General features: G+C 59.9%; 1 protein-coding gene across 7 annotated transcripts; it reads left to right on the top strand.

Annotated features, from left to right (window-relative positions):
• Positions 1-208: 208 nt before the first annotated feature.
• Positions 209-9,966, top strand: MRGPRF (MAS related GPR family member F). 7 transcript variants are annotated; one of them, XM_019793574.2, is made up of 5 exons: positions 209-426; positions 633-735; positions 900-1,067; positions 4,003-4,110; positions 8,078-9,966. In XM_019793574.2, exons 1-5 carry the CDS (start codon positions 404-406, stop codon positions 9,059-9,061), a joined length of 1,386 nt encoding a protein of 461 aa, XP_019649133.2. In that variant the 5' UTR covers positions 209-403; the 3' UTR covers positions 9,062-9,966. The 7 variants fall into 7 exon arrangements, with proteins under 7 accessions (XP_019649133.2, XP_019649131.1, XP_034501421.1 ...); XM_019793572.2 differs by lacking the exons at positions 209-426; positions 633-735 and adding exons at positions 1,989-2,090; positions 3,443-3,556 and having other exon boundaries at positions 781-1,067; positions 3,998-4,110; XM_034645530.1 differs by lacking the exons at positions 209-426; positions 633-735 and adding an exon at positions 3,443-3,556 and having other exon boundaries at positions 781-1,051; positions 3,998-4,110.
• Positions 9,967-13,212: the final 3,246 nt, after the last annotated feature.

Here is a 13,212-nt window from a genome sequence, read left to right as displayed (position 1 = left end):
TCTATTTCTGGGTTCTCTTCCCGATGCCCACCCCACCCCCAATCTGGGCACCATTTGCTCCCACAGGGAAAGCACTGAGGGGAATTCCCTTGGGCTCCCGGGGCCATGAGAAAGTTGGCGCAGGGCAAGGGGGGGCCTTCCCGGGTGGCTCTCTGGGAAGCCACTTGTCCTCACAGCCACCCCTGGGGCTCCTGCATCCCCCTTCAGGCTTTGGCTCACTGCCCCAGGACCCTGAGAAGGCTCGCAGAGTAGGGGGGAAGCCTGACTCATCCCCCAACGAGCAGGCACGCATAGCCCATCGACCGCACCCCTCCTCCCCCAGGCAAGAGCTGTGATTTTCCACTTGCGCCATCTGATTGCTATTAGGGCCGGGAAAAGGGGGTTCCTGGTTCCATACGCCAGCATGGGGCCTTGGGCAGATTCCAGGTGGGAAAGGGGATGGGGTGGCCCCTGGGTAGCACTCCCTCCATGGACCCCTCACCTTGCTACCTCCTGGCTTCTCTGTAACAGCCTCCGAATACATTTCAACAACTGGGTGGGGACTGTCCCTCCTGGGCCTGCGCACCCCCAAAATGACCAGTGGGAGCAGAAGGAAGGAACCAAGCAAGTGCACAGCCCAGTTCTTTCTCCAGGGCAGCCCTGAGGAGCTGCAGGACGGGAAGGAGATTAACAGCTGGACTCCGGCAGCAGTGCTCTGGCCAACATGACGTCACCAGGCGGGGAGATGAGTTCCCAGTGAGGCTGGGGGGGGGGGTTGCTCCTGAGCGGGGGCATTCCTTCCCGAAGCTTCATCCCAGCTCTGGCTCAGCCCCTCCCCCCTCCTCCTCCCTGTCCCCCTCCCTCCGGGCCTGGAATTGGGTTTGGGGCGGGTTCTGCTCCTCAGGCCATCTCCTCCACAGGCAGGCAGGCAGGCAGGCAGGCAGGCAAGGGCTGTCCTCCACTCTGAGCTCGCCTCTTCCGAGGCTCCGGGCACTGCTCTGTGCTGGCCTGCTGCCCCGGGATCCACAGCCAGAGGCGGGTGTCGCGCTCCACGAAGGAGAGACCGCGGAAGGTCAGGACAGCTGCAGGTAGCTGTGTGGGGGCCCGGGGCCCAGGGGAGGGTGTTCTGGCAACCAGGGCTGCAGGGAGAAGGCCGGGCAGGGAGGGAGAACGAGGTGGGCGCTGTCAGAGCACTTGGCCCCCAGAAATCGCGTGGCTCTGAGCAGAAGCCCTGGGTCTCCAGGGAGAACTCTGGCACACTCCCCAGGCTCTGAGCACCCCCGTCCTGGGTGGTAGGCCTTGGCACGCTGGCAGTGCCTGACCCCCACGCTGTCCCCTACTTCCAACTCCTGCTCTGTCCTCCTGGCGGAGGGAGGGGGCTCCCCTCTGTCCCTACCCCCACCCACACCAGCCATCCAAGTCGGCTTTCTGGGGCGGGAAGGGAACACCCAGCCGGCCACGTCCCAAGTGCAGAGAGATGGCTCCCACTGTTCACAGGCGCGCCTGCTGCCCTGCCTGCTTGCAGTGGCTCTGAGCTCGGGCACAGGACACAGAGCGCCTGCATCCCACCCTGTCCCCTGCAGACGGCACCTGCCGTCCCCAGATTAGCCTCTTCCAGCTGAGCTGTTAGCAGGGGACCTCAGACCCTGGAATGGGAAATGCAGCCTCCCTCGGGTGGGGGGCAGACCAGTGACAGCTGGGAGGAGAGGGTTGGGGGATGGCAGTCTGTGCCCACCTGGGCCTCCTGGAGGACAGCCTCACCTGTCACCAGCAAGCGTCTGGCTGGGTTGTGGGGGGGGGGGTGGAAGGAGAGGAGGCAGACAGGTGGCCAGAGCCCTTTGAGGCCTGGTGCTCTGCAGGGCGGGTCAGGAGTGCCCGGAGCTGACGGCTGTTCGTGCCTGCTTTAGCAGAAGCCAGATCCCAACCCAAGGAGCGCACACACTCACCCACGCTCACACACGCCACACACACGTCTTCTCAGGGCCCATCTGGGATTCCCTGGCTTCCAGGTCTCTGCGTGAGTGCAGGAGCCTTTCAGACTGCCCGTGGCAGGGCATCAGGAGAGCTCAGAGACACACTAGGGACACCCACCCATGGACGCAAACAGCAGGGTGAGTGAGGGGCCCTGACTTCGTGCCTGACCCCAGCTGGCTGCCCCTGGGGGGCATCTGGGTACTGTGGGAGTCTAGTTTGGCTGAGGTGAAAGGGCAAGGCTCGCAGTCAGGACGTCCTCGAGGGCCCAGGCCTAGGGGTGGTGTGCAACCAGAATGGCCACCAAGTAGAGCAGGAGCGTTGGGGGGGGGGCAAAGGGGACCAGCAGGGATGGGGGAGAGGCCGGTAGCTTGTGGTTGCAGGGGGAGAGCTTGGGCAAGTCCCAGCCTGCGGGGAGGCCTGTCCAAGGCCGTGGGGCCAGTGGCCCGGCTGGAAGCAAGATGATGTATGGAGGGGGTGTGGGGCTCGAGACACACACTTGGTGGCACCCGCTCTCTGCACGCACACACTGCACACACACCGGACTTGCCCACTTCCTCTGGAGCACAAGGGCTCCCACCCCACGGACAGCCACCTGGGGCGCTGCTGCCACCCCACTGTCACCGCATGCCGCGCTGTGACCCACACGCCAGGCACACATGTGCACTCGCCCACACAGCAAGGCACACAGCCGCACGATCCAAGCGTGGGCCCAAAGGGTGCTCTAGGCAGCCAGGCCGGGAGGGCAGTGAGACACTCTTGGCCACCCTTCCCCGACAATGGCAGGTGTGCCTGCCTGGATCCTGCCCTGGCTAGGGGTGCAGAGGGACACACGGCCACGGCGGGCCGGGAAGGAATTCCAGGGGAGTCCGGCAGAGCAGCCCAGCATTCCCTCCGGGAGGAGGGCAGGACCACGGCCTGCAGCTCGGCCTCAGTTTCCCCACCTGCACAGTAGGAAGGCTAGGTGCTTGCCTGCTGAGGCAGGGCTCAGATTGGGGGACAGGAGTCCATTCGAAGGGGACCTGGGGCACGTGGACCAATGAGCTCTGCCTGGCCAGGGTGGAGCTGTCTCCGTCAGGCAGGGATGCGCCTCTCCCCGGGGCCATCACCCCTTCCAGGCCTCCTGACCTGCAGGCCCGGCCAAGTACTGCTGCCTGTCCACCAGCCCGGAGCCGGGGCCGCCACGGTGCCCCCCCGGCCTGCTCCCTCCAGCTGCCCCTGCCTCTGCAGCCCCTCTGGGCTCAGTGATACTCAGTCTCCACACTGCGGTGGATGCAATGTTCCCGCGGGGCCTGGGCAGGTGACCGTACCTCCATGGGCCCCGTCACAGGGGAGTGAGGACTCCTGCCTCATAGCCGGCAATGAGGACCAAGTGCGGCGATGGCCACTGGCTGGCTGGCACAGTGTCCAGCTCCTGGCGGGGAGTCAGTGTCCCAGGAGTTGGAGATGGTGTCAGTGATACTGATGGTGACCAGGCTGTCCTGCCTTGCAGTCACCTGTTGTGGAAAGACCCGACACCTTAGCGAGTTACAAACACGGGGCCCGACCAAGCTGCTGGGACTGACTGCCGGGAAGCCCTGTGCCCCCGTGGGCTGGCACAAAGGAGGTACACAGCAAACGTGCGTGGGCATAAATGCGTGTCCCCAGAAGCCATCTGGCTTCAGAAATCTCACAGATCAAGCAAGAAGGGGTGAGGAGAGGGGCTTCTCCCCCAGCAAGCAGCAGTGCGCATCTAGGCGGTGATGAAGGGGTGAGGAGAGGGGCTTCTCCCCCAGCAAGCAGCAGTGCACATCTAGGCGGTGATGAAGGGGTGAATGAGGAACCCAGGCAGGAGGGGGCAGCGCGTGCAGGCGCAACCCGCCCAGGAACCCGAAGGACAGTCCCTGTGCCTCCCGTACAGCCCTGAGGGAGCCAGGGGCTTGCCTGTCTGCCTTGCCTCTAAGGCAAGAGCCGTGGGCGCTGGGAACAGGGGTCTGCAAGGTGGAGGGGCTTTCTGGCCGGCTGGGGAGCACCGCTGCCCTGACGCTACTCTTTCTGCCTTCGCCAGGGTAGGTGTGCGGGCCGGCACACGGGGGCGGAGCCGTGAGGAATCTGGACTCACCAGGCCTGGAGATGGTGGGGAACTGTTCCTGGGAGGCCCATCCTGGCGGCCGGAGCAAGGCAAGTGTTGCCAGGCAGCAGAGGGGGCTCTGGGCACGGCGGGGCCGGGTGTGGCAGGAGAGGCAAGCTCAGCCCAGCTTCTCCTTCTCCTAAACTCTGCCACCCAGGCCCATCCTCTGTCTCAGGACTCATAGGTGGGCAGCAGACCCTCTGGGCTATGTGGCCTGGGTCTGGTTTCAGGGGCCCCCCGGATCGCCAGTATCCTCATCAGCCTTGAATCCCTTCCCCACACACACCCTGCGAGCTGTTACCACCTCGAGCAGCCTTGTTCTGTATCTTCCCTGCAGAGATGGGTGGTCAGCTATGTCCCACAGCCAGGCCCTGCCAGAGGCCCCAAGAAGCTGGCTCCAAGGTGGCCCTGATGTCATGGGCCCCACAGAGCCCCACCGGCTCTGGACCACCCTGCCCATGCTGTTCAAGGCCAGGGTCTGGTAGTCACAGTTTCTGTGCAGGCACCAGCCGTGGCCGAGACCCTGACACAGCATCAGGCCAACCCAGCCCTTCTGCCCTTCCCAGCCCCCCACTTCTCTGAGCTCCTTGAAAATTCTGGAATTCCCTTCTAAATCCTGGGAAAACATTCTCCAAGTTGGAAGGACGTTTTATCTAGTACAACCTCATCCACATTTGAGGAAACTGAGGCTCACGACAGCGGGGTAACTTGACTGGGATGAGCCCAGAAGTCGGAACAGAGCCTGGACTCTTTTTTTTTTTTTTGTATGTCTAAAACTGTTCTAAAAAAGTTTATTTTTAAAAAGTACACTAAAATAACATTTTCACCTACAAGATTAGTAAAGATCCAGAAGTTTGAGGGCACATTTTTTTTTTTTTAATTTTATTTTATTATATTATGTTAATCACCATACAGTACATCCCCGGATTCCGATGTAAAGTTTGATGCTCCATTAGTTGCGTATAACACCCAGTGCACCATGCAATAGGTGCCCTCCTTACTACCCATCACCAGTCTATCCCATTCCCCCACCCCCTCCCCTCTGAAGTCTTCAGTTTGTTTCTCATAGTCCATAGTCTCTCATGTTTCATTCCCCCTTCTGATTACCCCCCTTTTCTTTATCCCTTTCTTCCCCTACCGATCATCCTAGTTCTTATGTTCCATAGATGAGAGAAATCATATGATAATTGTCTTTCTCTGCTTGACTTATTTCACTTAGCATTATCTCCTCCAGTGCCGTCCATGTTGCAGCAAATGTTGAGAATTCGTTCTTTCTGATAGCTGAGTAATATTCCATTGTATATATGGACCACAGCTTCTTAATCCAGTCATCTGTTGAAGGGCATCTCGGCTCCTTCCATGATTTGGCTATTGTGGACAATGCAGCTATGAACATTGGGGTGCATATGGCCCTTCTCTTTACTACGTCTGTATCTTTGGGGTAAACACCCAGTAGTGCAATGGCTGGGTCATAGGGTAGTTCAATTTTTAACTTTTTAAGGGACCTCCACACTGTTTTCCAGAGTGGCTGTACCAACTTGCATTCCCACCAACAATGTAGGAGGGATCCCCTTTCTCCACATCCTCTCCAACAATTGTTGTTTCTTGCCTTGTCTATCTTTGCCATTCTAACTGGCGTAAGGTGGTATCTCAGTGTGGTTTTGATTTGAATTTCCCTGATGGCTAATGATTTTGAACATTTTTTCATGTGTCTGTTAGCCATTTGTATGTCTTCATTGGAAAAGTGTCTGTTCATATCTTCTGCCCATTTTATGATTTGTTTATTTGTTTCTCGTGTATTGAGTTTGAGAAGTTCTTTGTAGATCTTGGATACCAGTCCTTTATCTGTGGTGTCCTTTGCAAATATATTCTCCCATTCCGTGGGCTGTCAGAGCCTGGACTCTTGCCCAGGGCCTGCAGCCCTTGGCCTTCTCCCCTAGTGACCACTGTGGAGCAGCAGCCATGGGAGGCAGAGATGGGACTGACTGGGCGAAGTCTCCAGCAATCCCCAGAGAAAAGACAGAGCCCAGGGAGGGGCCGGGCCCCAGAGCAGGCATTCTATGCGGCCGGCGTGGCAGCTACACGCCCGGTGACTCAGCCGGCCCTCCCGCTCCCACTCCGAGGAGGGCATTGCAGACTTCTTCCAGCCTGCGAGGCGCTCTGAGTGACCCCTCAGCGTGGGCTTGTCTGGGCACTGGGTCTCGCGGACCACTGCTCCGTGGCCTGGAGTGGTGAAAGCCACCAACAGGAAAGGCTGAGGAAAAAGCAAGCTAAGGGGTTTGGGGGTTGACAGAAATGCTGAGCCAATAAATGTGCCTAGGGGATGACGGGGGGTGAATAAGACCCCCTCAGTGTGCTTGCCCCGACGCCACAGTCTCCCCAAAGTTTGGCCAACACCTCCGGGCTCTGCTTGCAGGCTCCCTTGACAGAAGCACCCTCCCCCCGTTATGAAGTATCTGGCAAAGCTGGGGGCCATCTGGAAGGTGGCAGAATGTTCCAGCCTCAAGAACCTTTCTGTTTGTTTTCTTTTGGGGGAGATTCATGAGCAATGGGAACCGATACCCAGCATTAGACGGGGGGGCAGGGGGAGGTGTCAGGTCCAGGTTCTGTGAGGAGTGCTGGGATGCACTAGTGATGTCTGCTGGGCTCTGGGCAGCCTCGTCGCTTGGAATGGGAGGTCAAAATGACAGCCTGAGAACGAATCCAGCTTGTAGATGTGTTATGTTTGGCCCACACAATGTTTTTTAAATGTGAACATTTAAAGATCAGGGTGTTCACGTTATAATCTAGGGTTCTAGTTTCTCTGGGGAGGGGGGAAAGGATAACGGGCCACTCAGCCCACAGTCCCGTTCCAACCGCCCCCCCCTCCCCACCCCCAGCATCCACCAGCTGGAGCAGAGCAGCTGCCCGCTTTGCTCAGGACAGGGGCTCTCCAGCTTGCACCCCCCCCCGAAGTTTCTTGCACCTGGCCCAGCTTCACGTATTCATCCCCAGCCCCAACCTTACAGGCAAGATACTCAGCGCGGTGCACCCTGTCAGACAGATCGTTCACGTATCAAAGTGCTTCCGCAGAGCCGCCCCAAGAGTCTCTGTCTCCACAGGGGGGCCCTGGGCCGCATCCAGATCCCTCATGATCCAGAAAGCCAGGGTCACCCGGCCCTGCAGAGGACCGCCTCTGAGTCGCCAGGTCTCTCTGATGGCGCTATGGACAGGTTCCCACTCCAGCTAGGGCCAAGGTCCACTTTTTTCAATCAATTACTTTATTCTATTTTTTTAAATAAATATTTTCACATTTTGGAGTGAAAAACGGCAAATGTACAGAAAATGTGCAAGGACAGCGCAGCACAGACACACGCGTCCTTCACCAGCTGGTAACCTTTGCCGCCTGCGCTTTCTCTCTATGCGTCTCATGATAGACCCTTTCCCAGAACTGTTGGAAAGTAAATTGCAGACACCAAGCCCCTGTGCCCCCAAATAGCCTGGAGCCTCTGAGAACAAGGCCCTTCCGGTAGACAGCCTCCTCCTGCTCAGGAAAATCTAACGTCGGTGCAGCACGAGGACACACGGTCCAGACGCACGCTTCCCCGGCACCCCGCTAATATCCTTCGCAGCAACCGTAAGGGCCACTCTAAAATCTGGGATACGGCGTCGCCTTCGTTGGCCACGGCTCTCCATTCTCCTTCAATCTGGAAAGGTTCCTCCGTTGTTCCGTATCTTTCATGACACGAACACCTTTTGACCAGAGTCTATTCTGACAGGTGGGCAGTCCTGGGCCTTTATTAGGGACTGTTTTCACTGTCACTCCCCTAGGCTGCTAGCCGCAGACTCTGGGACACAGAGTGGGGGCACTATGTGGGAGCAGGGGTGACTTCTGCTCTGGTGACAGCCAGCTCATTGTTCCAGAGCCGGTGACGCTTTCCAGCCTGTGATCAGGACCAGCACGCCTGGACACAGGTGCAGGTTTGGGGGTGGGGCCTGGCCCGCATCACAGGTGTCTCCCCCTCTGCACCTGCCCAGATGTGTCCTGACGTGAGCGAGGCCCCGGAGCTCTACAGCCGCGGTTTCCTGACCATCGAGCAGATCACCAAGCTGCCACCGCCCGCCGTCATGAACTACATCTTCCTGCTCCTCTGTCTGTGCGGCCTGGTGGGCAACGGGCTGGTCCTCTGGTTTTTCGGCTTCTCCATCAAGAGGAGCCCCTTCTCCGTCTACTTCCTGCACCTGGCCGGCGCCGACGTCGGCTACCTCTTCAGCAAGGCCGTGTTCTCCATCCTGAACACGGGCGGCTTCCTGGGCACATTCGCCGACTACATCCGCGCCGTGTCCAGGATCCTGGGACTCTGCACCTTTGTCGCCGGCGTGAGCCTCCTGCCCGCCATCAGCTCGGAGCGCTGCCTATCCGTCATCTTCCCCGTCTGGTACTGGCGCCGTCGGCCCAAGCGCCTGTCGGCCGTGGTGTGCGCCCTGCTCTGGACCCTGTCGCTCCTGGTCACCAGCATCCACAACTACTTCTGCGTGTTCCTGGCCCACCGGGGCTCCGGCGGGGCCTGCAGGCCCATGGACGCCTTCCTGGGCATCTTGCTTTTCCTCATCTTCTGCCCACTCATGGTGCTGCCCTGCCTGCTGCTCACCGCGCACGTGGAATGCCGGGCCCGGCGGCGCCAGCGCTCGGCCAAGCTCAACCACGTCGTCCTGGCCGTGGTCTCCGTTTTCCTCGTGTCCTCCATCTACTTAGGGATCGACTGGTTCCTCTTCTGGGTCTTCCAGATCCCGGCCCCCTTCCCGGAGTACGTCACCGACCTATGCATCTGCATCCACGGCAGCGCCAAGCCCGTCGTCTACTTCCTGGCCGGGAGGGACAAGTCACAGCGGCTCTGGGAACCTCTCAGGGTGGTCTTCCAGCGGGCCCTGCGAGACGGAGCCGAGCTGGGGGAGGCCGGGGGCGGCACGCCCAACACGGTCACCATGGAGATGCAGTGCCCCTCTGGGAACGCCTCCTGAGAGGCCAGTACCGGAGGGCGGCAGGGGCCGTGGCCTCCAGAGACCCTCTGCCGCAGGACAGGAGCTGGGCAGCTGCCCTGGTGCCCAAAAGCAGGGAAGAAAGTCTGCTTCCTGCCCCTCACGCCTCCTCCTCCGTGGGCTGGAGGCTCTAGGGGCGGCCGGCCAGAAGACCGGGCAGCCGGCTGCACACAGGAGCTCCGGCCCCGACAGGCTCCCCCAGCCATTCTCCTCCATGGCCAGAGGCCCACGGTTCGGAAGTGGCCCCCAGGGGGTGGGGCTCCTCCTCCTCCCAGGCTGGTAGGGAAAGGAGAGGAGGAGGGGGTCACCTAGGCCCCGTCCACCTCCGGCCCCTTTCCATCAGTTCTCCTTGAAAATGACGCAGCCAGCACCACTGCCCCCTGGGGCAGCAGCTTCGCCCCCATCAGGGCATCGGTTCTCTCCATTCCATCCCCTCGAGGCAGTACTGGCAAGCCAACCTGAACAAAACGGTGCTATCTGGAAGAAGGTTCTGGCTAACCTGCCTCGTAGTTCCATCTTTCTGCACCCAAAATCCCCGCCCCAAATCCTCTGGTGACTTTAATGGGGGAGTTTCCAGTCATGGCAAGCAGCTGGACAGGAGGGGGCCTCGGCCAGCTGGGGCAGGTCACTCTCTTCTCTGACTCCATGCAGGCCAGCCCCTGGGCAGCCTCCCAGAGCACAGAGTGTGTCCGCACTGCTGTGCGCCTGGTCCTCAAACTTGGCCAACTATCCAGGAGTCTCTGGGCTCCAGCCCCGCCCCGGGAGTGGGCATTGGCTCTACCTGGCCACCCCAGCCCAACTCCAAGCACAGTGGCCCCGTGTAGCCAATGCAAGTTTTATGAAAGACAAAAAATGTATATCAATAAACGTTTTATATTGTGCACTGAGCAAGGCCTCCTGCCGTCTGTCCTGCCTGCACCTGCCCCACGGTGAGGCGCCTTCGGCGACAGGCAGCCCAGAAGGCAGCCTTTCCATGCTGTGGCCCACCCACCCAAACTGGTCTGTACCCCAACACCCGTGCTCCTCTCCCGGCTGGTCCGTCCACGCCTCTGGAGTGTTCCCTCTCCTGGTAGTAGGGTAACCACCCCTCCACCGAATGGAGATTTGGTCAGCCACACTGTCCTGTTGGCTACAGCCTATGCCCTTTCTCAAACATTCAGGGCCCCCTGCTCCCCTCGGAAACAGTTTTCATCATGCCTGCTCAGTGCCAGGCCTTGTGCTGGTTAACACAGGCCCTGCCTGGAAGGAACACAGTGTGTCCACACAGAGGCTCCCTGGGTGCGGCTGCTGCTCTCCGACTGCTTCCTGTCGAGAGGTGCCAAGCCTGGTACCTCCTCACTGCCCAGCAGTAGGCTGGAGCCCCTCCCAGGAGACAGCTCAACTAGGACCGGGCCAGAGGCTCTCTGCCTACCCCCTTGCCTCCAGCCAGTCCCCAGAGAGGCCCGTCTTGGGCTCCAGGTGTCCAGCCTGGGATCCCAGCCCCATTGCAGGGAAGCTCTGGGGGAACCTACTCACGACATGGGCCCAAGGAGAGACCAGGGCAGAGGCACCAGTGGCCCAGGCTAGGGCAGGCCCCGTCTGCAGAAAGCAGGGAGAGGGCAGGGCAAGGGCAGGGAGTGGGCAGGTAGCTAACGGAACCAACTGCCTGCCCATCCAGGGAGCGGCGGTACCTGCAGCCTCTCCTGCTGGCCTGCCTGGAGGCTGGCATTCTACCCACAGACACTGGACTTGCTCTGTCTTACCCTGGTCATCCCAAAGCAAGGGCTGCAGGACCACCCTGGGGTGGGCTGACCCCCAAGTGCACTTCTTGGTGACCAGTCCGCCAGGTGGCCGACTCGTTCCTCCTGGCCTCTCCAGGCCTCTGCTCCCATGTTCCCCTTTCCAACGGTCCCAGTTACTTCTCCATCAAGGTCACTGCTCCACAGAGAGAGGACCCCGCATGTCCGGAGGCAGAGGAGCTTCAGATGGTGGAGGTCGGTGTGCCTGCCTTTCCCGCTCCCAACCTGGGGTGCACCCTCCCCCTCCTTCCACACTCTCCCCCCAACCCCTGCTAAGCCAGTCCAAGAATCCCAGAAAAGCAGAGTTGGAGGCCTCACATGTGATACTTCTGGGGACTCAGAGAAGCCAGGTTGGGTCCTGAGGACACATGAAAAGGGTGGGACCTGTTTACTGGGAAACCTCCTACCAGTAGGCCTCCATCGTGATAGGAATGCATCCCAGTCCTGAGAGGGGCCCAGGGGTCTCTGGGGAGCTGCCCACTCAGGGCCCGGTGAATCCCAGTCCCTGAGAGTTCCCACCCCAGGCCTCTAGCCCTGAGTTCCCTGCCAGGAGCTACCCACCCCACCACCCCCAGGAGCTTAAAGGGACCTCCCTGTCTGGGTGCAGGTGCAGCAGCTCGGAGACCTAGCCCAGTGGGCGGGCAGGCAGCCTCACTCGCTGCAGGGCCTGGAGGTCAGGGAAGGGCTGGGCCCCTATAGGAATGCGCGTCTATCCATGCTTAGGGGGCAGCAGGCGTGGGAGGGTCCGGGGTGAACTCCAGGATCAGCCCCACCCAGACTCCAGACCCTTCTCAGGTACAGATCCCTACAGTCTTTCCAGGGAGCGAGACTTCCCCTCCCGGCTATGGTCCCGCCAGAGGATCAACGGCACATCCCGTCCACACCCTGGACCACCTCGCATCTGTGCTAATGAAGGGGCAGGAGCAGAAGGGAAGGTCACTCTCCTCCTCCCTCCTTGGGTATTGAATTATTAAAGGGGTCAGGGAGCTGGATGAAGGGGGGGGCAGAGGAGCCTCTGCTGTCCCCCACCAAAGGCAGCTCAGATGGGCCCACCCCCAGCCTCCTTCCATCTGCGTGTCTGGGAAAAGCAGGAAGCAGGCAGCCCGGAGCATCACAGGTGTCTACCCCGGAACTGTCTAGAGCAAGGGGTCTGGCCTCCCTCCCCTGATCACTGCGGGTCAGCCGAGTTCAGGGATTGGTATCACCATCCCTACCAAGGAGCTCCTAGGTGGCCGCACAAGGAACGAACTCTTGTCTCCCCACCCCCCAGCTCCAGTTGTTACTAAATATGACTTGCTATCACTACCAGATATGCAGAGCCAGGAGGAGAAAGTGGCCAGGTTGGGCTGCGAGGCCCTGCTTTCTGTGCCACCCATCATGGCTGTCTAGACAAGCACACTCCTAGATGACGCAAAGGACAAACAGGGTCAAATGTGGAAAGTCAAGAGCAAGCCTCAGGGAGACAGGGGGTTACAACCCACAAGCCGTGGGCCTGGGTTTTCTCACAGACCCAGCATAGGCCTCAGAAACTGTCCTAAATACCTGGTCAGGGACAGGGCAGGGCCTAGGTGGCTGGGGGGGAGCAGGTGGCCAGGAAGGAGGGAAGAGGAAAAGGCCAACCTTGAGCCCTAGGGACTAGGTCATGGACTGCTATTTGCAGAGGACCTACTGTGTGCAATGGGCCCTGGGCTAAAAGCTCCACCTGCAAAGCTCATTTAATCTGCACAGCTGGGCTCCCAGGGACAGCCTGTTCCAGCCCAGTGAGGAGCCCCAGTTTGGTCTAAACACTCTGGTGGCCACCTGATTGCCCTGGAAGCCAGGCCACTGGCCTTCGTGTTCCCACCAGGAAAGCAATGGCAATTGGGGCCCCAGGGATACCACCTGGAATACACGGGACAGGCCCATCACAGCACAAGGACAACCCAGACCGGCCTTCTCAGAGCCCACGGTCCATCAGCTGAGACCGAAGGAAGGGACAGGCCAGGCTCGGGCTAACGGCGGCTGAGGCGGGTGGGGATGGGCAGGGTATGTGGGTTCAGTAGACAGCACAGCACACGGCCTGAGAGCTGAGGTCTCTTCCTGTCTCCATGTCCTGTCTTAGTAAGACCAATCGGAATGCCTCTCAGGCATCAGCCTCGCTTTCTCCAAATTCCCTGCCAGCTGTGGCTGTGAGATAATTGAGTTTGCTACTTGGAGCCAGAAATCTGAAAGCTGACATCTTTTGCACATACACTTCTCAGTCTAGAATCCTCCACCAAGACGCTCCGTCTTTCCCAGGAGCCACGGGATCCATCTAGAAGGTGGGATGAAGGGATGGGTCCATTTATGGTCCAGCCTCTCCCAAGACAGGAAGAA

This window comes from Ailuropoda melanoleuca, chromosome 16, assembly GCF_002007445.2.
Source record: "Ailuropoda melanoleuca isolate Jingjing chromosome 16, ASM200744v2, whole genome shotgun sequence".
In the NCBI taxonomy this organism is placed as follows: Eukaryota; Metazoa; Chordata; class Mammalia; order Carnivora; family Ursidae; genus Ailuropoda; species Ailuropoda melanoleuca.
Note: the sequence above shows the minus strand (reverse complement) of the source record. Positions and strands in the feature narration are given on the sequence as shown.

What these genes read in the sequence shown, in the direction of transcription:
- MRGPRF (XM_019793574.2), top strand. Translation starts at nt 404, where the DNA reads ATGGGGCCTTGGGCAGATTCCAG. An exon ending in GGCGGGGAGATGAGTTCCCA is followed by an intron (nt 736 to 899) that starts GTGAGGCTGGGG and finishes TCTCCTCCACAG; the next exon opens with GCAGGCAGGCAGGCAGGCAG. An exon ending in ATCCTGGCGGCCGGAGCAAG is followed by an intron (nt 4,111 to 8,077) that starts GCAAGTGTTGCC and finishes GCACCTGCCCAG; the next exon opens with ATGTGTCCTGACGTGAGCGA.